Genomic DNA, 23,599 nt, shown 5'->3' on the forward strand with positions numbered 1-23,599 from the left:
CTGCAGTCTGATTCTACTGGTGTCATAGTATATTTTTGATATATGATTTAAAAATAGGTTAAAAACAGTTTAAAACCAACTTAATTATTTTTTTTTAAAAACTTAAATTACTTCAAAAATAAGAGGTCTACATAAAAACCGATTGCATATCTAAATTCTATGGACAATTTTACATCTACTACCTACTAAAAGAACCGGCTAGCTATCTTAAATAAAAAGCAAAAAAGTTAAGACGCCTTCTTTAACAAAAAGTACAATTTAGAAAGAGTATTTTTTTAATTTAACATATTGATTTTTGACTTAAAATCTTCACGTTATTTAGTTGTCTCGTTGCCTTGATTTTTAAAAAAATTTAAATTAAAATTAATTAATTAAATGATTAAATTTAAAAAAATAGTATTTACGTATATATTAATTAAGTATCGTGCATTTGAACTATTTTGTGACGTATTTACATCAAGATTGCGTACTGAAATTTATAGATCTATTGCTAAAAAGTATAGGTAGAGCAACTAATTTGAAGAAAAAAATAATATAAATCTGTATTATACGAATATCTTTTGTCAAATTTAGGAGGCAATTTGTTACTTACTAACATAAAATTTATTTGAAATCAGTTGATTACTAAAAGAAAAGTCTATTAAGACGGTTTAGATAATGAAATTAAATAATTGTTTATTACTTAAGAAAAAAATGATTATAAGAAGCCTAAACTTATTATTTATTGGTCTGTACCTGTTTTGGAGCTTAGAATGGGTAAGTTTTACAAATTTTTAAAGTTAAATATTTAGAATATCATTCCTAATTTTTTAGTCTGTTTAAAGTAGGGAAAACGATATCAAGTGAATAAAGTGAATTGTGAAGCGGTATAAGACAATCCACCCACTTTACCCCATTCCCTTCCCTCATAATGTACTAGCTAATAAATTAGTTCCATGTTAGCAACCTAAATTGACGCCAAACGTATATTCTATATCAAATGCAAAACATAAATAAAGAGCTCTAGATTAAGCTTTACTATTGATTGAATGCCATTAAACTATTTTTTTATAACTATAATTTTTACTGTAAGTTTCACCGTAGTGCAGTGACATGGGAAGCAATTCACCAGGGGAAAGTGAAACCATTAGGGTTTAAAAAAGGAGGGACAGGCCTTTCAAATTTCAATTTTACGTAGGGTATTGACATCCCCCTACACCTTTCATAACACGCCACTACCGTAGTGATTTTTATATAAAACAATAATCAAGAACAATAACGTTCATTAGTAACGGAACTTTTTCTGCTTTTACTTTAGGAAGATTTCATGTAGCGTAACTGTTCTATGTCAGTGGTTCAACTATCTTAATTTTATGCTATTTTTTCTCTACTTTTCCCACTTCCAAAATATCTATTTATCGATTTCTTTCTCTATTCTATATTTATCTGCCTTTCCCTCTCTGTCACTTTGTCTTTTTCCTGCTCATGTCCCTACTTTATTATTGCAAGTTATTTGTGACCAATAATGGATATAGAATTATTTTGACAGGGGGGAAATTTTCGTCAATTTAGGTTGCTAAAATGGATTTCATTTGTTGGTCAGCTCGTTCATGCAGTATAAGTGAAGGGGATGTGCCAAAGGGGGTTGATGAGGTGAATCGTTATTTTAGCCAGCCACACGTTTCACTTTATTAAAGTACATGATAATCAGCTGTGAAATCCAAGTAATAATATATCCATTTGCACATTCATAGGATAAACATAAAATTACTAATGAAATGATAATCATTTAGACATCTGGAAACCCGCGAAAAGATCCGCAGGATTTCTATCTGGATATTCCAAAGAACCTTGTTTATTCTGGATCGATGCTTAGGTAAATATTACGAAGCTCTTCATAGTGCCTGTAAAAAAACTTACATTATACAATACAAATGACCAAAGATAGGCCAATATACAGACTAATTACCAATGGCGGGCCAGTATATATTTTAATTGCCAATGGTAGGGCAGTAAAACGTCATTTTTTATAGACACTATAAATAGCTTCAAACTTTACAGTTAATTTTTTGCTTTAATTTGAAGAAAAAAAGACTTTTTTATTGCTATCTAAATATTGGAAGTTGCGTAAAATTGCATTTTACTTAATCTCACCTTGTAGAAATTGAAACTTTAATAGAATTTATCGAATAGATTTATAGACAGCTTTTCACAAATATTTAAATAAAAAATATCAGATTATAACCAGTTTTGTAAGTCACAAGAGACCATAGGCGTCCAAGGGGGGGGGGGGTAATGGGCCATTTGGCACCCCCAAAATTTTGTGAACAATACCCCCCCCCCCCCCAAAAAAAAATTACCCCTACCTTGGGGGTGCCGTAGGCAACCTCAACGATTTTGGGGGGGGTATTTACCCCCCCCCAAACCATTTTGGGGGGGGGGGGTAATTACCCCCCCCAAAATAAATGTTCTTTAAAAACATTTTTTTTGGGGGGGTATTTCCCCCCCCCCAAATTGAATGTTCTTTAAAAAAATTTTTTACTGATAGTTTATTTTAGGATAGGTTATATTGGTTTAGGTGATTGCCCCACATGGTTAAGCAATTGGCCCCCCGCAGGGGCTAGAAATAGGAGAGAAGCTTGTGTGAAAAAAACGAAGAAACGCCCCTTAAAGAGCGTTGCCACAAAAGGGACTATACCCCAATATAGTCCAACCAGTTAAAACAGTTCTTAACCATGATAACAAAAAATTTAATAGTTTGATCATGTTTTATTTGCTTGGGCCTTTATAAGGGCTAAAACCATCCCGGGGATCTATGATGTAATTGTAAAGCACTGAAGATTCCATAGAATAGATACCTAACTAAATTAAATATTTCATTAAATAATGAAAAAGAATTTCTATAGGCGATTTCTTTTGGGAGGATGTCAGGGTGTCTCAAAACTAGTTATAAAACTTACCAGGACCTATAAGACGCTTCACTTTAAAGTATAATCATATTGGTTCATTGGTTAGTGAGTTAATTATTGTATTTTTATGTTCTAAAGAATGAGATACTACTATATATTTGAATAGTAGTGGCGCCCTTAGCATCTAAGAACTCGTGTTTTCTAAAGGGTAAAAAGGGAGGAGAAAAATAGTCTAAAACCACTCAAAGGATTGACCTACAATAGTGTGGAACCATCATGGGATCTATGTGAAGCTTTCCTAAAAAGGAGAACTCAGTATTAAAAGTAATGAAATCTGAAGCTATAGTCAAATAAACCTTACTTACTACTTTATTTTATAGGATAGTACTTATTAACTTAATAGATTAGGTAGGTGCTTTTTTTACATAATTAAATTACCCCCCCCAAAAATTTTACCCCCGGGGTAAATTAGTTTGGGGGGGGGTAATTACCCCCCCCCAACAGATTTGGGGGGAGTATTTACCCCCCCCAACAGACTTTAGGGGGGGTAATTACCCCCCCCAATCAAATTTTACCCCCGGGGTAAAAATTTTTTTTTTGGGGGGGGGGGTAAAAAAAAGTTATTTTTCGCATCGTACTATAAACGGCTTTCCGCGGATAGAGAATGTACATTTATAAGATTAAAACCAGTTTTCTAGCCCCTAGGTGCCGTAGGCACGGGTTAAAAAAACTGGTTTTAATCTTATGATTGTACATTTTTATATTCGTAGAAAGCTGGATATAATACGATACTAGACATAGTTTTTTCGTATAAATGAGAACCGGTTTCTATCCACCGGATTCGAATGAATACGAGAAAGGTTTTTACGTCATTACCAACAGGAATATATAGAACTAACTTTACGGGGAGGTGAAGGGGGAGGATGAAAATACCAACTTGTAAAAAAATAACTTACTTACCGTTAAGATTTGTCATGCTACGAAAGAAATAAAAAGTTGGCTAACACAGTTTTATAGTTTTCACTTTTGCAAATATGTCTAGCTTTTTGCATGCGTTTCCTTATTATTTCAAATTTTATGATAAGTAGGAAACAGCGCATCGTATTTTAGTCAGATTTCCGCGGATATCAAAATGAAAATTCATAACATCAAAGCCCGGGCTATCATATCTCATTTCAATTTTATGATTTTTATTTTTATATTAGTGGGAAATTGTCTATGATTCGATGATATAAATGATTTTTCAGTATAACTGAAAACCGATTCTAATCTAGCAGACGGTTTTGGTTTCGAAGCCATACTGAAAAAATCTTTTGAGGCATTATTAAAATTTTTTTCTCGAGGTGATTCTCTTGGGAGAGTTATATAATTCCCAGGGCCTATGAGAACTTGAGAAGGTACCCTGTTAAAGAGAACTATATCGGTTCAGCTGTCAGCGAGATTTTTCAGTACAAACAAACAAACCGAAAGTCATCCTTTCTATATAAATATTGAAATTATTTTAGGATAAAATCTTTGCAGACAAACTGTTGGTTGGATATTAAACCCACCAGATTCAAAGACGAGTAAGTTTAACTTTTTAAAAACAATGTAGTACCGAGGAAATAATATAGAAAATGTTTTAACTACTAAATCTTAAATCCAATGTGGTGGCATTATGGAATCAATGGTAGAAAATATTAAAACGTCCAGGGGGGGGGGGGTGTAAAAAGGGTGTTTAACCTCCAAACAATATACAGAATACTATAAAATAATTAAAAATTTTACTTGAATCAGGGACTCCGGGGAATCTGGAGGATTCGTGGCCACTTGTGTTCCTACTTATCAAGCACTACCTAAGGTATTTTATAAGTAGTTATGCTACTCTATACTTAGCATAGCATTATAAGTATGTCCGTACGTATGTTTGTTTGAACGGAATGAGGTTAAAGTGAATTTCTCGGCTGCTGTTCAATATAGAAGGCTGAAATTGTTTTGAAGATTCCCTGTATTGATGAGCACCAAGTATTTAATTTTCTATGTCTTTTTTAATATATTGTCATCAAATATCTTTCATATTTTAACTATAAAAATCTAAAATTATATGAAATTATTGCTAAAATTGTTACAATCAGAAATTTGAAAAATTTTACATTTTATTTAGAATTTAAGGACTTATTAAGAACATACATTTACAAAATTTTATATATTTTCATTTTTCGGAATTCTATGATATCTTTTAGATTTTTTTAGAGTAAACAAGGACATACAAGAGGAAGGGGGTTAACTAAAGCCCCTAAAGCTCTGGGTATTTATCCACCCTACCTCCTAAAGTCTAAAGTATTATAAAATTCTTCCCCGTGAGATTTTTACTTCCCCCCCCCCCTCACCCCCTAATAATAAAAGGTTCAGTGTAACCAGCAAAAAATGCCTTAGTAACTTAAGATTATCAATAATTGATTTTTGAATTTGTATTATCTATTCAGAAAGAGTTTGGAAGCTATGAGGAGAATTTACAGTACGAACCAGAGGGACCTTTCTTCCATATCATGACTCCGGAATCAAATGTGGTTAGTATATTTTAATTTGCTTTCCCTCGAATTGATTGTTTAGCCCTGATCCCTCCCCCTACCCCTCTTTATCTTTGAAATATATTGAAAATATAGGGAGCCTTAGTTTTTTTTTTCTAATGCCTAATTCCTGCGGGGCTACCCTGTACCCAATACAACATAACCTGACCCAAAGTAATAAAAAAAACCAAAGAATCCCCTTTCCCTTATTTTCAATTAACTTCAAACGTAAGAGGATGGGGGGAGAGGGATGGCGATTCTGTGATTAACAAGACACTATAAGGGTAGAGCTTATTTTGTTTCTTTTTTTGGTTTTCAATCGGCTTTGCATTTACACTTATTATTCCTTAAAGAAATATTAAACATTTTTAATTACTTACTTTAGATATGGAAATCACAAATGATATTAATTGTATAGAAATATATCTTTATGATACTCCTTATCAATTTTTTATTTCTTATTTTTTTATCATCCTTGTTTATAATTGTCTCAAATATAATTGATTAAGCTTAATGTTACTTATTAATGGGCATTAAAGTGATTAAATAAGTCATTTTGGTTATCTGTGAAAATAAAAACATAAACCAGAACAATTATATAAAAATGTAAGACAATACAAAATCTAAAAATATTTATTTATCGCATCGTATTATAAACAGCTTTCCGCCGCGGATATTTTATATACGTAGAAAGCTGGATATAATACGATGCTAGACATAGTTTTTTCGTATGGATGAGTACCGGTTCATATCCATCGGATTCGAATGAATACGAGAAATATAATTAATACATTTAATTTAGAAACCTAGGAAGGTGAATGTAGACCCCCTAGTAAAGCTAGGCCATGGACAAGAAACACATCTTGTTATGGAGAAAGCTCAGGTAAGCTTTAATCTCTTATCTACAAGTCCATAACTGTGTATGGTTTGAGCTGCATCTATTTATAAACATTAAAAGGATAGTTATGTCCTTAAGTAGCGCAGTAATTGAAACTGACAGCGTATCAGCTCTTTGTCAGGAAGGTGATAGGTTTGGATCTCGGTCAACAATAAATGTTAAAAATGGTTTCTACTGCAGCCTTGTCAGGTTCGCAAAATAGATAGATAGGGTAAGTGGAATGCCTTGGCCGTACATTCCGTCGTGTCCTCTATTGGCTATTCGAGGCTACCTTAAATGAAAATACAGTGTGTTTTTTTTATGAGAACTTTTTTGAAAGCAATTTTACCCCACTTATAGTTATCAGAATTTAATGATTAATGGCTTATTTTCTTCGTTTTTTATAACCATTAATAGAACAACAAAAAAATATTTAAATTTCTATTTAAAAAGTAGAATAAAATCTAAAATTCCAAACTTAGGTGTCAACATCTAAAATTGGTTTTAGCGCATTTTTCCTAAGCTAAAATATTCTACCGTTTGCAAGAAAAAAATTGGATTTTCAGTAGTCGACTTTGGATGGACAGTACTCCCTCCCTGGTTGAGATATGGCCTTCAAACTTTAATATGTAATAATACATGTCTCCAATGGTAACTGTATTAATTCTTAGTTCTATATCTCAACTTTGAAGCGTTTTGCAGCTATTCTTGCAAAGGGTAAAAGATTTGAGCATAAGAAAAATGCGCTAAATTCATTTTTAGATGTTGACACCTAAGTTTGGAATTTTAGAATTTACTGTATTTTTTAAATAAAAACTGTAATATTTTTTTGTTGTTCTATTAATGGTTATAACAAACGAAGAAAATAAGCCATTAATCATTAAATTCTGATAACTATAAGTGGGGTAAAATTGCTTTCAAAAAAGTTCTCATAAAAAAAACACACTGTAGTACAGTAAACTGTTATTTTAACATAAAAAATAAGAATTAATAGGGAAGACTTCAATAAAATACTTTTCAAAATCACGAAACCTTGTAAGATAGAGTACTTTAAGTTTCTAAAGGTATTTCACAGTGGGCCAGTAGTGTGCAACTGCACAGTGATGTTGTGGAACCAATGCGGACTGAAATAAGGGGTGGGCAGGCCTAACCAATTTCAATTTTAATAGGGTGTTGACTGTCCCCTACCGGACTCAACTGTTTTTTCTTCAAATTATAAAAGTATGTATTTTTCACAAATATCTGAATTTTCAGGGAAGTTGCCTGGCTATCACAGAATATGACGCACCTGTTAGCAAGTAAGATTTTCATTCAATAATTATCCTTAAATAAAAGTAACAGGGTGTCTATCCCTCTTTGTGTCTGGGCCTTAAGATCTCGCTAACCACTTCACCTACATTGTCCTTCTGCGTTATAAATCTTTTCAAATGAAGGTCTTTACCTATTTTTTGTAGGATACCTATAATGATGATAGTTATAAACCCTGAACCACTTCATTATGCAATCTACATTTTCCTGGATATTTTGTTTACTGTAGTCCATAAGTGTACAGCTTTACAGTACATTGATTCTATTTGTTAAAGCAACACGTATGATAAAAGAAAAAGATTCTGTTTAAAGTAAAATGCTTATATTTCAATCAAAATCTATATTTTTGTATTTTTTACCGATCCACTTCATTATGCAAATCAAAAGAAAATCAATGGGAAAACGTTTGTTTTGCCCTTTTCTCTACTTTTAAAAATTAATTCTGATAAAATAACAATTTTTTAAGGGATTTATGCATTAATTATAATGAAAAACAGTTTAAGGTAGATTTTAATGATTTTTCTAAATAAGAAATAATTGAAAAAAAGAAATTCTATCCCTATCACTTTAGAGGACAGCTGCCGACCCCCAGTCTTATTGATGACGCTAAATACATGTTAAAGATAAAAATTACCCTGAAAAGTATACAAAAATGTTTTTTGATGTGTTAAAAAAATCCATTTTAAAATCTTGATTTTGAGGATGATGGCCTTTAAGATGCTCTTACAGGTGGTGATGGTGAGCTAAATGTTATCTAAGTACATTACCATTACAACAACTTGTCTATTAACCTATGTACCTATTTTTGAAGTCATAGCAGCCTCCAGTGGAGCCTCTCGACATGAAATATAACCATTATCTAAAAACTACATTATTTACTTTATGAATATTAGTAATTAAAATTGCAATTTTTTTCTTTTTTAATATTGCTTGGCTGGAGGCTGCTATGACTACAAAAACTGGACCATAGTTCAATATATAAGTTTTCATCATAGGCATGCACTTTGATAACATTTAGCTCACCATCACCACTAGTAAGAGTATCTTAAAGGCCATCGTCCTCAAAATCAAGATTTTAAAATGGGTTTTTTCTAACACATCAAAAAACATTTTTGTATACTTTTCAGGCTAATTTTTATTTTTAACATGTATTTAGCTTCATCCATAAGACTGGGGGTCGGCAGCTGTCCTCTAAAGTGATAGGGATAAAATTTCTTTTTTTCAATTATTTCTTATTTAGAAAAATCATTAAAATCTACCTTAAACTGTTTTTCATTATAATTAATGCATAAATCCCTTACAAAATTGTTATTTTATCAGAATTAATTTTTAAAAGTAGAGAAAAGGGCAAAACAAACGTTTTCCCATTGATTTATTTTTGATTTGCATAATGAAGTGGATCGGTAAAAAATACAAAAATATAGATTTCGATTGAAATATAAGCATTTTACTTTAAACAGAATCTTTTTCTTTTATCATATGTGTTGCTTTAACAAATAGAAACAATGTACTGTAAAGCTGTTCACTTATGGACTACCGTAGACAAAATATCCAGGAAAATGTAGATTGCATAATGAAGTGGTTCTGGGTTTAATTGACTTTATTGTGCATTTTAAAAAAAGTGTTCTTCTTTAATTTAGTTCACTTTCAGGGTAGCTCTAAATATGTAGGTCATGTATAATTCTACTCAATAAAAAGGCTGAGAGCAGATGCAATTGTGTACCATAATAATCATAACTTAGTTAAAAAGTAGAAATTTGTTATTATTGTTGTTTGACTTAATTTTTGCTTTAGATCCTTTTCCTCAGTTGAAGGTGTTGATTCTAGTCCTAAATCTGATGAGGTAAGCATAAAGACAATCAATATATTATTACTTGGATGTTACATCAGATTTATGTGTACTCCAATAAAGTGATAACTCGCAGCTGGCTGAAATATCCACCTCTTTTACCCCATCCCCAACCCTCCTACAGGATGATAGAACTGACCAATAAAGAAGGTCCATACTAACAACTTGAATTGAAAACTAATTTTCCCCATTCGTTTAAAACTTTTTGAGCTGAGGTTGACTCATGATTGTTTTTTTTAAAGTAACAGTTTTCACACTTTTACCCACATATTTTAATATTTCAAAGAAAAAAAAAGTTGACGTGAATATATTTTGGGTAATAATTTATATGTTTTTTTAGTGTGTCTTCAAATTCTACGTGGAAGATGGAGGTGATTTGACCGAGGGGAAGATGGTCAACATTCTGAATGCAAAGTAAATAAAATATTTATTTTTTTTGGAAGGGGAGTCTCACCCCACAAGAAAATAGCTTAAAACCACCACAGGACTAGTAGGTATATTTCCTGAAGATTATAGCCCATAAGTTCAGTGGTTACTTTCTGCCAAAAAAAAGATGACGTATTTTATTATTATTAATTTTTTTTCTGGGGGGGGGGGTAATATTTTTTTCATTTTGTGGATGTTAGGGGTGTACCAACCCCCTAATAAAATGGCTTTAAACTACCACAGGATCAGTGGGTATATTCCCGAACGTGAAGAGCCTCACCGGTTACTGATATATTAAGGTTCAGATTAATAAACAGACGGATAGACAGACAGTCGGACATACACCATTCTACTTTGTTTTTAACTTTGATGCGCTCGTAATTTTAATGCAAATTAACATCAAAGCTTTCAATTATCTGAATCTTGTTTTAGAACTGAACAGCTGCTATCTTTAAGTGGAAGAAACTTGACTGATACTTATGGAGAAGGATTCCAGGTAAAAGTTTATAGTTCAATGCCAGATAATGTTTATCTATCTATCCATATGTATATCTACCTATATATTTATGAAGTAGGTCTTACTGTGAGTGTGTATCTATCTATCTATGAAACTATCTATGTATTTAGGAAGTAGTTGGTGTGTCAATCAAAAATGCTAAAAGCGTACCTGAATATCTTTCTGTTTATCTATCTATCTATTTATCTATCTATCCATATCTATCTGTAAACTATCTATTTAGAAAGTAGTTGGTGTATCAATTAAAAGTACTGACAGCATACCTGAAGGTCTTAATAAGTATCTATCTATCTATCCATATATTTATCTATCTATGAAACTATTTATTTAGGAAGTAGTTGGTGTTTCAATTTCAAAATACTGACAGCATACCTGAAGGTCTTAATGTGTATCTATCCATCTATCTATCAATGTCTATCTATCTATCTATCTATCTAGAAAGTCGTTGGAGTGTCAATTGAAAATGCTGAAAGTATACCTGAAGGTCTTACTATGTATCTATATCTCTATCCATATATCTATTTATCTATGAAACTATTTATTTAGGAAGTAGTTGGTGTTTCAATTGAAAATACTAACAGCATACCTGAAGGTCTTAATAAGTATCTATCTATGAAACTATTTATTTAGGAAGTAGTGGGTGTATCAATTGAAAATGTTGAAAGCATACCCGAAAATCTCAATGTGTGGGTTCTGGACAGAGTTCGGATGGGGGAAGATAGTAAGTATTTTTTTACATCCCTGTAAACTAAAATCTAGAGGGGGTGTATGATTATCCACCCCCCCTTATCGTTGGATACCCCTATCTAACTTTTCTGATTTAAATAAATAGAAGTTGTTTTGAAAGTAGTTGTTATGGTTCTGTCTTCTGTTCAAATGTATAGAATTTAAATTCCACATAATTTGTAAAAAAAATGCCTTTAAGGCCTTGGTCAGCCTAACTATTTTTTTTAAATCTATGCATTTCTACACAGGGTATAATAATATTTATATACTAAAATTAAATGATTAATATGCATTAATTTTTTAGTTGAGTTTGTTGACGAAACAAAATTCGAAGCTATTTATAATGAAGGAAATGTTCAAATTGAGTAAGTAGTTTTTATTTTAAAGCAAAGCTTTTCTACATACATATAAAATACGTATTAAACTTCCTTTTAAAGTTGTTGCTTTCCTAGTTTTTTAGTTTTCTTAATATTAATAAATAACGTTTTTTAATATACTTGAAGTCCCTCTTTTGCATGAAATTTAGAAAAGGAAAAAAATATTTCTAAAAAAAATCTTTTCTTTTAGGGAAGCTGCTAAATATCCATCATTGAGCTATGAAGGTAAACACAGAAATTTTTGATATTCTAAAATAGATTATAATAATTAAGTAGGAAGGGAATATTGTGCTGTTTATTACAGTTAAATCCCCAAATTTTTAATAATGTTATCTTGTTAGCTTAACAGCTTTGAGGACTTTTAATGAATTCTTATTGGTTGGTTGTTTAAGTTGATAGTAAAAACGTTTCTACCGCTAATTATAATCTACAGAAGGGATTATATTGTGTATCATCATTGGAGATGTACATCAATTTATTGGTCATTGACTTATCCCTTTAGATCCCTGAAGATAATATTGTACTGTCCATACTGTTAAGTTCATGCAAGCAAATGTTTTGTTATAAATGTAAACTCTAATGCATTTTAAAAAGCCTTTTGTTACATGCCAAATTAATTTATTCTATAGTTTTTGTTAAATTAATCTTCAGTAAAATTTCCAAATAAAAATGACTTCATTTAGATTAAATTAATTAACACAAATGCAAGAAACTTAATTACTTTAAAGTAGTTGCTTTTGAAACTAAGCATTTTAAAGCAAGGATCTGAGGGATAAGACAATGGCTGATAAATTGATGCACTTCCCAAATGATGTTACACAGAATTAATTATCTTTCTGTAGATTACAATTAGTGGTTGAAACGTTTGGACACTTAACTAAATGAATCAACCAATCAAAATTCAATAAGTCCCCAAGGATATTGAGCCAACTTATAAGAAATCGTCATTATAAGACTTTGGAGACTAGTGTAAAAAAAACAGCCCCTTCTCTTTCTGATATGTAATACTTATTTAGATGTAGAGACACTGCATGAAGCTGAACTTAATATACTCAGAAATATATTGGATACCGAAATATTGGACACCCCTAAAGCAGCAGAATTAGACAAATTTTTAGGTATTTTTTTAACAAATAACTTTTAAAATCTTTTATTTGTTGGTTATTTTTCCATAATCCATTCAAAGTAAATAGCTTTAGTTAAGAAAACTAGTTTTAAGAATCTTAAGGCCAGAAAAGTCTTTTTAGTTTTACAAAGTTATTCTAAATAGTTATTAATTACATTAAAGACAGGTTTCCGTGGATATTAAAACAAAAACTTAAAACTAGTTTTGTTAGTATCGAATAGCCGAAGGCCTGGGACAACAAAACTAATATTAATTTCATGATTTTTATTTCAATATTCTTGGAAAATTGATAGTAATACGATGATATACATGATTTTTCAGTATAGCTGAGAGCCTGTTCTAATCCATCAGATATTAATCGTTTTGAAGCTATAATGGAAGCTTATTTACAGCATTTTTACTTGTTTTAGCTACGGATGGTTACAGTGTTGATGCTATCAGTAAAACAGACACCAAGAATCCTATTGATATTTATAATGTTATCAAGAGAACTGCAATAACTTGGAGAGAAGTCAGGTACAATGATTTATCATAAAAGTAGGGATTGTCACATGGCAACTCAATTAAATGCTGCTTTTCCACCTTTATTTTTGAGCTTATAAATGTTATTTTGATTATATTGTATCACTTTTTTCACAATTTTCTATGCAGAAAAAAATAACTTAGATAGTTAAAATAAAAAGAATTAACCTTATTTCCCTAAATTTTTTTCAACAGTTAAAAATAAAAGCACTGTATTTTTTGCATTTTTCTTCTTTAGTTTAGCTTTTTTCTATTTTGACCATATGATTTTAATCTAGAGATGGATTTAACACAAGAGACGCTAATGTCAGAGAAAGCATAGGTAACTTTTTTTAATAAGTCAAAATGGCTCAATACCAGCTGGGTATCCACAAATTCCCCAATAGTAGCTGAGTATCCACGCATATATCCCAAGAGTAGTTGAATATCCACACTTTTCCCCTATGTTAGTTGAATATTCACAATAGTTTCCTGTTGGTATTTTCATTATATCCTTTCATAATGCTGATTCCCATGACAATAAAGCACATTAATGCAAGCAATTCACAACCTATCATTTGACTTTAATACAGATTTAGGAACCAAATGTTGAAAATCCATAAAAGCGAAGCTCTGAAATGAAAGAACAAACTAAAATTAACAGGATTATGATTCATAAGTATATATAAAATTATTGTAATAATGGTAAATTTGTTGAAAATTTGCTTAAGTATATGCTACTGTTTAAGGACATACTGATATTTTTAGGACTTGATTATTGAGATGCTTCGCTTATAACATTGTACCTTATCGTAATTAGAAGCAGTATTCCATAAATTAGATATCCTCAAACTTATAAATAATAAATACCAAATCATTAAAAGCGTGATTGGGCACACAGTAATTAATTTGATTTGTTGGTAATTGCATTCTTTATAATGTGCTTTACATGAATCATAACGCCAAGTTTGAAATCGACGGACGGACAGACGCACACACCCTTAATATAAAAAAGCTTTGCTTTTTAAAATGATCAATTTAATGATCAGGGCTAATAATCCAATATTTTTTTTGACCAAAAATCCCTAAAGCCATGATTTTATAGAGTTTATATAATTTTCTAGGAATGTAGAAAAACTTTGCTTTCATTTATTACATTTTATGAAAAAAAAAAAATTTTAAAAAGGTTAAAAAGCAACATGTTTAAAATTGACCTACGGACTTTCTATTATAGAGTTGCTACGCTTCCTAAATCGTACCTTTTGTATTAAATAGATAGGACAATTCTAACATGTATAAATTAACAAAAAAGCTAAATAAAATAATTGTTTAAAAACTTTTTTTCCCCCAATGGTAGTTGAATATCCACAAATTTTTCCAATGGTAGCTGAGTATCCAAAAATTACCCCAATAGTAGCTGAATATCCACGTGGATACTCAGCTGGTATTGAGCCGTCAAAATATACTAGTTTTTATGGGGGGAAGGGTGTTTGTCAGACCTTAAGAAGATAGTCTAAATTTGGTATGGCTTAAAGGAATATTCACTGAAAATCAAGTTGCTTCATCATGACAGATAGGAAGTTTATCTTTTTTGTTTTAAAGTTAAATTTAATTCAATAATAGGGGATCAACTTGCGAAAAATGATACATGATTTTTAACTTTTAGATGAGTTTATCCATATCTTTCCAAATTGGGATGTAGTGAAATATGCTACAGCTAGAAGCCTCCTCAATTTAGAGGTAAACTAATTATAAATCATACTTGTTTATGAAAGTCAAAATTTCTGTATATGCTATAGTAGTAAGATGTATATGTATACTAATGCAATTTTGTGTGCCCTCTATTTCTTCGAATGTTCTATTAGATTGTAAGTTTCAGAAGAAGAAAAAAGTTTTCCTAAGGGGTTTTATGCCTGTACACAAAAAGACAGTAATCTTTTTTTTCTTTTCAAAAAGACATCAACTATCATGAAAACTTATCTTGTTATTTATAAAGTTCACAATAAAAAGACCAAACAAAAAAAAATGAATATGCTGCAACTGAAATAAATCCTTGAATAAAATGGATAATTTTGAAGAATTATTTCATTGTTATACAGTTTACATATAAATTACGCCTTTTTTGACTAAAACAAAGCATTTGACTCAAGCTTTACAAATACATTCATTTTCTCTAGTTCCAATATGAACTGAATCCACATGAACTAGTGAAGGGAACAGTTAGATTTGAAGGTAGAGTGTTCCAAGCTTCTACTAAACTTAGGTATAGCTTTTTACTCACATATATGTATAGTGATTTTTATGTGTCTTAAGTCTCTTGCTACATTAATTGGATCTACTGCAGTTCACGGTAAAATATTGCTGGTAAGCAGTATTTCCAAAAATCTATGAATTTTAAAGGCTGCTAGCTGCCAAACGGCTGAACGTACAGATCATGCCCGCACACTGTTTTTAGCGGCATAAGAAGGTCTACAAATAATCTTGAATAGCCATAAATCAATAATGCATAATTATATCGCAGTGCAGAGAAATGCGCGAAAAAAGACCCATTTTACGCGTTTTTTCTTCAGTGAAGCTTTCCCTGTGTTTAATTGAATCATGGCTATTTCAGATAGTTTGTTGGTCTTCTTATGCCGCTTAAAATGGTGTGCAGGTATGATCTGTACGTTCAGCCGTTTGGCAGCTAGCAGACTTTAAAATGCATATATTTTTGAAAATATTGCTTACCAGCAATATTTTACCTTGAACTGCAGTAGATCCCATTAATTTTCATCACAATTACTTAGTTATTACATAGTGACAATAAAAAGTGATGAAGTAGAGAAAATGCTTTGGTTTTTAACAATCGAAACAAATTGCCATGTACATTCAGAAATAACAAAAGCAACATGCTCACTTGCACAAATTGGTTCAGTGATGTATTGACATTTGACATAGTGGCTATCCAGGTTGAGAAAAATATGGGTAAAATAGGCCAGTCAAAGATTTAATTGGAACTGATACAATAGGCATTTCTTTATTAATGATGAAAAAAAGAAAATGAATAAAATTTCCCTTTGGATAAAAGATATAACCATGTATTTCTAGCTCTACATACAAGTTTTTAATGGTGCATTGTAAAGTTTGATTTAATTCTTCCAACCTATCTACATAAATGGAATAATCTAATCTTTTCCAAGAAGTAGATTTTGTAATATAATTTAATTTTTTAGAGTAGATGATGTTGAGCTTATAGGTGTTGTTGCTGGTTTAGAAAGATATTTAGGTAATATTTTTGCCATACAAAAGTAATACTATTGTTGATTAAAATTTAATTTTTTAATGTTTTTTTTTCTTTATTGGTCTGCTTTGTATTATTTTCGAAGTCGTTGCGAAGGTCGAAAGCTTTTTATTATTTAGAATTAGTTGCTTAACCTAGAGAGGGGAAGATCAGTAAAATAGCCTAAAACCACTACTCGAAATGAAGAGAGCTCCCTTGAAAAATAAAATTCAATGGAACCTGAAATTTGTGAGATGATAGATCAAATAATAAAACCTTAATAATTCATATAATGAAATAGACAAAAACATTTAGAGACTAAGGCAACAACCTCGAATATACATAGATTAATACCTTTTCTTTTGACTTTATCATTTATATTTTTTTAGATTCCAAGATTAAATGGTTGAGTGTCTTCCCTGAATTAGAAAAACAGTTTAAGTAATATTTTTAGTATTTAAATATTATAAAAAGACTGTATATGTTCTTCTGCCTGCTTGTCTGTAACCCTCTCTCTCTATTTATATCAATCTTTTTTATCTTATTTTCATTTATTTATTTTCTCTCTCTCTCTCTCTCTCTCTCTCTCTCTCTCTCTCTCTCTCTTCGCCTCTTTTCGCTATCACGCAATCTCTTTCTTTCAAATAATGATTTAATCGTTCTTCTTTTATTTAATTCTAAAAAAGGTAAACCTATCATATGGTGATTTCACACAAATTTCTGTTAGGCACTGATACCCGCCCCCCTTTATTTTTAAGATAAATTGAAGATAGGATGGGAGTATTTTTTTCTTTGTCTTAAACATGAGGGGACATTACCTTTACCCAGCATAATCTAACCTAACCTGAAACAAAGAAATAAATTATTTTTCTTGTATTCATTTGAATCCGGTGGATAGGAACCGGTTCTCATCCATACGAAAAAACTATGTCTAGCATCGTATTATATCCAGTTTTCTACGAATATAGAAATGTACAATCATAAGATTAAAACTAGTTTTTTTAGCCGGTGCCTTCGGCACCTCGGGGCTAAAAAACTAGTTTTAATCTTATAATTGTACATTCTATATCCGCGGAAAGCCGTTTATAATACGATACGAGAAATAACTATTCTCGTATTCATTCGAATCCGGTGGATAGGAACCGGTTCTCATCCATACGAAAAAACTATGTCTAGCATCGTATTATATCCAGCTTTCTACGAATATAGAAATGTACAATCATAAGATTAAAACCAGTTTTTTTAGCCCCGAGGTGCTATATCCGCGGAAATCTGTTTATAATACGATGCGAGAAATTGATCTTTGTAAGTTTAAGTAAGAAAATACATATTTTTCTATTTAGAAAAACTATCCGAATTCACAATGAGTTAGTTGCAGACCCAACAGCTTTAATTGCAAACAGATATTCTTCTTTCAACATGCCTATTAATGTAAGTCATTGCAAAATTTATATTTAACTTGATTATATTTTTTCTTTCTAATTCCGATTAAAGGAAATTGGCAAATAATAAGGATTTGATTGTCATTTTGTTGCTATTTATTAACTAACTAGCGTTTTTGCCCTAGAAAAATAAAGACAAAAACCATGCCAAGACATAAATTTCAAAATGAAAAATCCTTAAACTATCTAGAGACTTACATATGTGGTGCAGCTTGGAAGTGCATTTAGATTGAAAAGACTGATCGAGAGATTAAAAAGAAAACCCAATTGGTTCAGTGGTTTTAACTGTCAAACAAAACTCTGCATACTTTATACGATAGAATATTCTATAAGCGCCATTTTCTTTTCTTTTCAGTGACATATATTTTATACATTTAGGAAAACCTTAAGTTCAACAAAGCCTTATCTGTTGAAGAAGCCGTTGATGACTTAGCAAAGAGATGCTTCAGACAAGTTAAAGCTAACAGTATGGAAAGTAAGTATTTATTTTATAGAAGCGTTGTTTTGCAATTGTTAAAAAATTCTTGCTTAGATAAAAGAATACTTCATCTCCTTATAATCCTTATAAGTTACAATACAAGTAACAGCATCTTTGTCTGTCTGTCAGAACCAAAGTATCTCTCTAACCGCTGATCCGATATGGTTCTCCTTTAAAATAAAGCTTCTCATTGGTCCTAGGATGGTTAATAACTATTTTGGGTGAGAGTTGAGAGTATCGGCATCCTTCCTAGTGAAATCGCCAAAAAGTACCTCCAAAAAACTTTAAAATGGCCTCTAGGGGCATAGCCGATAGTAAGAAATAAAATAAATAAATACTTTTTTTTCAGAGTATTATTGTGAAGATTTGTTTTTAACCACTCCAATAAAAGACCAGTGTCAGGTAAAAATTATTAAATTATTCCTCCACCAAAAATAGAAATCATAGAATTCCCTGGTTGGGGGCAAAGGAGTATTTACCCTCCTCAAACTTTGTAAATTGAAACCCGTCATTTAACCCCTCTCAACTTTTATATATTACATTATAATACCCTACTCAAACCTTTGTAACCACTCATCCCCCCCCCCCCTCAAAACAATTAAGCTTGGATGTCTTTGATAATATAATATCATTTTTGGAAGCTTTCAAAATGAAAGGGATATATAAACATTTAAAGATTTTCTAGAACAATTTTGGAAGATTTCTTCAAATATTATTTTTTTATATTTTTAGGGTAGACTTCCAGCACCAGTGCTTGGGGACAATACCTGCGAAATTATAACTTATGAAGATCCTTATCTTAAAATGGGTCCTTTCCAACTAGGCAAATTTTAACTCATTATAAAAATACGAATGAGAAATATATTCAAATGTCGTTATCCAAAGTATGTTAGTTAAAAATGGATTTAGTATTACTTGGATCTTATACCAGATTATATGTGCTCTATTAAAGTGAAACATGTAGCTGGCTAAAATAATGGTCTCCTTTACCTAATCCCTTCCATTCTACTGGATGAAAGAACTGATCAATACGAGATGTTCTTGTTAGTAACCTAAATCGACGACATTTCTATCCATGTATATTCTTTATCAATTGAGTTAAAAATTTGAATAATACCCCAGAGCTTCACAGCAACCAGCCACTGGTGGGCCAGATCCACAATTACATATTCGCCAGCGAGATAGCGCAGCTGCAACAAGAGACCAGCTCCCAGCGGTCACTCTTCCCTGCCAGTGATATTGAGGAATATGAGGATCTAAACAGTGAAATAGTGGCGAGAAGTAAATATTTTAGTGAACGGAAGCACGGGCTGATAAGAAAGTTGTCTGATAGAATGGGATTGGCCCTGTCTATGAATCTGTTTAATCCAAACTACAGGCAATATGCTTTACAATTCTAATGATAAATGAAATGTGTAATAATTCTCATAGGTTCTGTACAAAATACTGATTAGTCCAAAAAAATACCTTAGATTATGAAAAAGTTTAAGTTTGTAAAAAAAAATGGAAGAATCGAAGGAAGAAGGGGATTTTGGACAAGTATTTGTTTGCCCCAAAAAAATAAGTACTTTAATCAAATCTGAATTGGTAGCTTTCAAACTAATCGTGGCAAAACTTTTTAACCTGTTATTTCAATCTATAGAAGTGGAAATTTTGTATCATCATAAGGAATATTTGTCAATCTATCGTTCATTTTCTTATCCCTTAAAATCCATGAGAAAATTTCAAACTGAAATGATTGATTAAAAGTAAAGTAAAAATTTTATATACTTTTTATATATATTTAGGCTTTCTACACTTTATTAGGATCATGGAAGGAACACCTCGTACTTTCACAGTTGCTTTTCTCCTATTTCTAGCCCTTTGGGGCCAATTTCCTAACCCTGTGGAAGAAATCATTAACATTACCTAACCTAACCTAAAATAACCTATCTAAAGCTACTGTGAAAATACAACGAAACACGATACTTCGTTTTCTGTGCATGATCCCTATATTATTATATCTTTATAATTCGTATTTTATTTTTGTTTACAAATATATGTAATGCATGTATTATCTGTACAGGTATACCTCTGAGAATTATCAGGTGGTCAACTATGGACTCGGAGGACAAATCCGGCCTCATCATGACTCTGAAGGAAATAATCATATTAATTTTGCTTTAAGAAATAACATTTTGTCATTACAATATAACCATAAGTGTTAAGAATGGGGATGTCCTTAAGATAAAAATTATATGGCCTGCCCTCCCATTTTTTAACCCTTTTAAGAATTATAAGTTTTTAAAATAACGTAAAAATAAAAGGGCGAGGATCACTTTTCTTTATGTCCCTACAATTTATTTCAAATCAAGGTGTGAAGGGTTTCTGTGATCGACTTGGTACATTGAGAGAAACTGCCAGCAATCCTAATAAAGAACTATACTTAATAATTAATAATAATAAACTATATAAGACATTTATCTAAAACGAGGTTACAATCAGATTTGATAGCAAACCTATAGAATATGATTGTGTCTGTAGGTCTGCCTGTAATGAATGAGATGTTGGTGGGTGGAGGACGTGTTACTACTGCTACAACATTCCTCTCAGGAATACATAGATAAATATTTGTTTTTTGTATGACAAACACATAAGAGAAGCCCTAACTCTGTTGGGTTACTCAGTAACCTTACCTGACTTAACTGAATAAACAAACAAACAAAAATACACCCTTATTTTCAACTTATTAGAAAAATAAGGGGGTGGGGGTATCAATCAGTGCTCAACCGGGTACATTGTGTAAAAATGCAATTTTTTTATATATTTTTTTCCATTTTTGAATAGATTAGAATCCTTATCTTATGTCTCCTTTGTTATTAGATGTTGAGGCAGGTGGTAAGATTGTGTTTCCTTACCTGAAAGTTGGAGTGGTACCCAAGGCTGGCTCCCTCCTATACTGGACTACTAAAACTAATGCAGGCATGTTTATAAAATATAATATAAATACTAGTTGTCTTGAAGGTGATACGTTTGATTTTCAGCTCAAAATTGCGTCATACCTAAAAACTATAGAATAAGTACATGGAACATGTAATAGACGATGAAAATTAAAGTATTTAGAATGTCTTGACTCATTGAAAATTTAGTTACAATGCAGCTTAGGACTTCCAGACAAAGTTTATGAACATTACGAATATTATGAAAGGGGAAAATCTCCATTAATTTAGGTTGTTATTTCCCCGCGTCATTCATTGGTCAGTTCGTTAATTCATTATGAGGGGAGGTTATAGGTTAATGAAGGGGGGGGGGGGGAAGGTGGTTCTCGTTATTTTAGCCCGCTGCGTAGACCACTTTATTAGATGAAAACCTGGTATAAGATCCAAGTAATAGTATATCCATAGTACTAACACATTTATGAAATCAGGATCCACCGATTACAAGATGAAACACGTGGAGTGTCCGGTTGTCTATGGTAACAAGTGGGTGGCAAATAAATGGATAAACAGGAACGAGCAGATGAACAGGTTCCCCTGTGCTGTCAATATTGAGAAAAGAATGTTTGATGCGCCACATAGAAATGTTTCTTATACAAATCCTCTTCATAGTAGCATGATTCTTTCTGCTTAAACAATTTTTAAATTTGTACTTTTGATAGTTATTAGTAGTATCGTATTATTGACAGATTTTCGCGGATATTAAAATAAAAAAAATATAAGATTAAATCCAGTTTTGTTAGCTTTGAGGGGCTGAAAGCCCAGGCTATAAAAACTGGTGTTAAATTTATGATTTTTATTTTAATTTTCGAGAAAATTGTCTGTTATACAATACTATAGATGATTGTTCAGTATGACTGACAACTGGTTCTTATCGATTAGAGATAAATCGGTTTCGAAGTCATACAGGAAAAATGTATTATTGTCATATTTGTCTAAATCAATGAAAATTTTATAAACTTATCGCATGTCTTCCATAAAAACTTTTAGTTATATGAAAAACACTTGCAGTAATCATCCCTAGGATCATAGTCATTTTTATAATCCAAAAAATTAATTAAAAATAATTCTGCCAATGACCAACATTGCAGCCTATGGCGAATTTGAATTACGGGCCTTTTAAAACTTATGGCTTATGGAAGGATTGCTTAAGTGTATAATGCTGTCCTATTTTATTTCTATGCTAAAATGTGATACAAAATAATATTAAATAAAATTTAGCTATTTATTTATTTTTTCTTTAAAGGCAAAGCTACATTATAATTCTTTGAGTCTGTACTAATGTCTATCTGTAGGTAATTACTTTAATAAAGATCACCACGCTAAATAGAATCAAGCCTAACTCTTCCTAATCTTTTGCTTCCTCATTCCTTTAACCTGCTTTTTAAAATTCTTTCCCTTACTAACTCTTCACCATTAATAAAAATAAAAGAAAACTGTGCCAGCTAAATGGCGTTGAAAGCCATCACAGAGACAAGGGATGATCATCTGAGGAAAATCCTACAAACTTCATACTAATCAGGTTAACATTTTTAATGATTGTGGATTTTAAAATCTTTGATATCTTTGGATGTTTTTGTTCATGCTATCTATCTAAGATATATTTACAGCACTAACCCCCTATTCATCTCTCAATTTTCAGTATGGCGTGACTTATAAATTTGATACTCCCCTTAGCTGTTAAGGATGGTGTCAAGGGAGCTGTAAGTGGGTGTACCATCTCCTTTGGCACACCATTTTAATACAAAACAGAGATTAGGCAATTTGTTTGTTCAAAAGGCTATATTTTACCTCATTGAAATAAGAAGTAAAAAAATAAAATCATGGATAAAATTTGAGAGGCAAATCATATGTTTTTGAAGTGTATTTGTTATAAAATACGTTTATTTTGCATATAAAACTGTACAATGTCTACACCAATAAAAATGAAAGTAACTTATGATTGCCTATAATAAGAATGAATATGCAATAAAACAAATATAGCTTTATTTTTCCCGCAACCTTAAAAAATACACCTGTATAAACCAATAAAATATTGCTATTAAAGTTAATTTTTTTTCTTTGTTTTGGACATTTATTTGCTTTCTTACAGCAAAAGTGATAGAAATGTTCTGTTAACATATTGATATTTTTTATGGGTATGTCCTGGGACGTCCAAACTTTATACTTTAAGAGGGTAAAATGAAGGTTTTCTAAGGTTTGAGGGGGTCAATATAATATTTTTTAAGTTTAAGGGGGTAAAAACCCCTTTATCCCCACTCTTGGATGTCTATAGGCATATCAGATTATATTAATAATGAG

The 23,599-nt window shown here is 31.3% G+C and overlaps 1 protein-coding gene across 1 annotated transcript; it reads left to right on the forward strand.

Moving 5' to 3' along the window:
* The first annotated feature begins 685 nt into the window (after window positions 1–685).
* On the forward strand, window positions 686–22,526 carry LOC145328281 (prolyl 4-hydroxylase subunit alpha-2-like). Its single transcript, XM_080171907.1, has 29 exons — window positions 686–756; window positions 1,773–1,855; window positions 4,394–4,453; window positions 4,665–4,728; window positions 5,354–5,437; window positions 6,240–6,320; window positions 7,569–7,612; window positions 9,417–9,465; window positions 9,812–9,885; window positions 10,330–10,393; window positions 11,045–11,135; window positions 11,445–11,505; window positions 11,708–11,742; window positions 12,534–12,635; window positions 13,054–13,159; window positions 13,444–13,487; window positions 14,811–14,884; window positions 15,322–15,407; window positions 16,357–16,409; window positions 16,793–16,844; window positions 17,747–17,834; window positions 18,224–18,320; window positions 18,673–18,725; window positions 19,056–19,146; window positions 19,446–19,701; window positions 20,389–20,460; window positions 20,845–20,913; window positions 21,184–21,284; window positions 21,730–22,526. Exons 1-29 carry the CDS (start codon window positions 694–696, stop codon window positions 21,930–21,932), a joined length of 2,400 nt encoding a protein of 799 aa, XP_080028033.1. The 5' UTR covers window positions 686–693; the 3' UTR covers window positions 21,933–22,526.
* The last annotated feature ends 1,073 nt before the right edge of the window (window positions 22,527–23,599 follow it).

Source organism: Acartia tonsa, chromosome 9 (genome assembly GCF_053477335.1).
Source record: "Acartia tonsa isolate MP-2025a chromosome 9, ASM5347733v1, whole genome shotgun sequence".
Classification (NCBI taxonomy): domain Eukaryota; kingdom Metazoa; phylum Arthropoda; class Copepoda; order Calanoida; family Acartiidae; genus Acartia; species Acartia tonsa.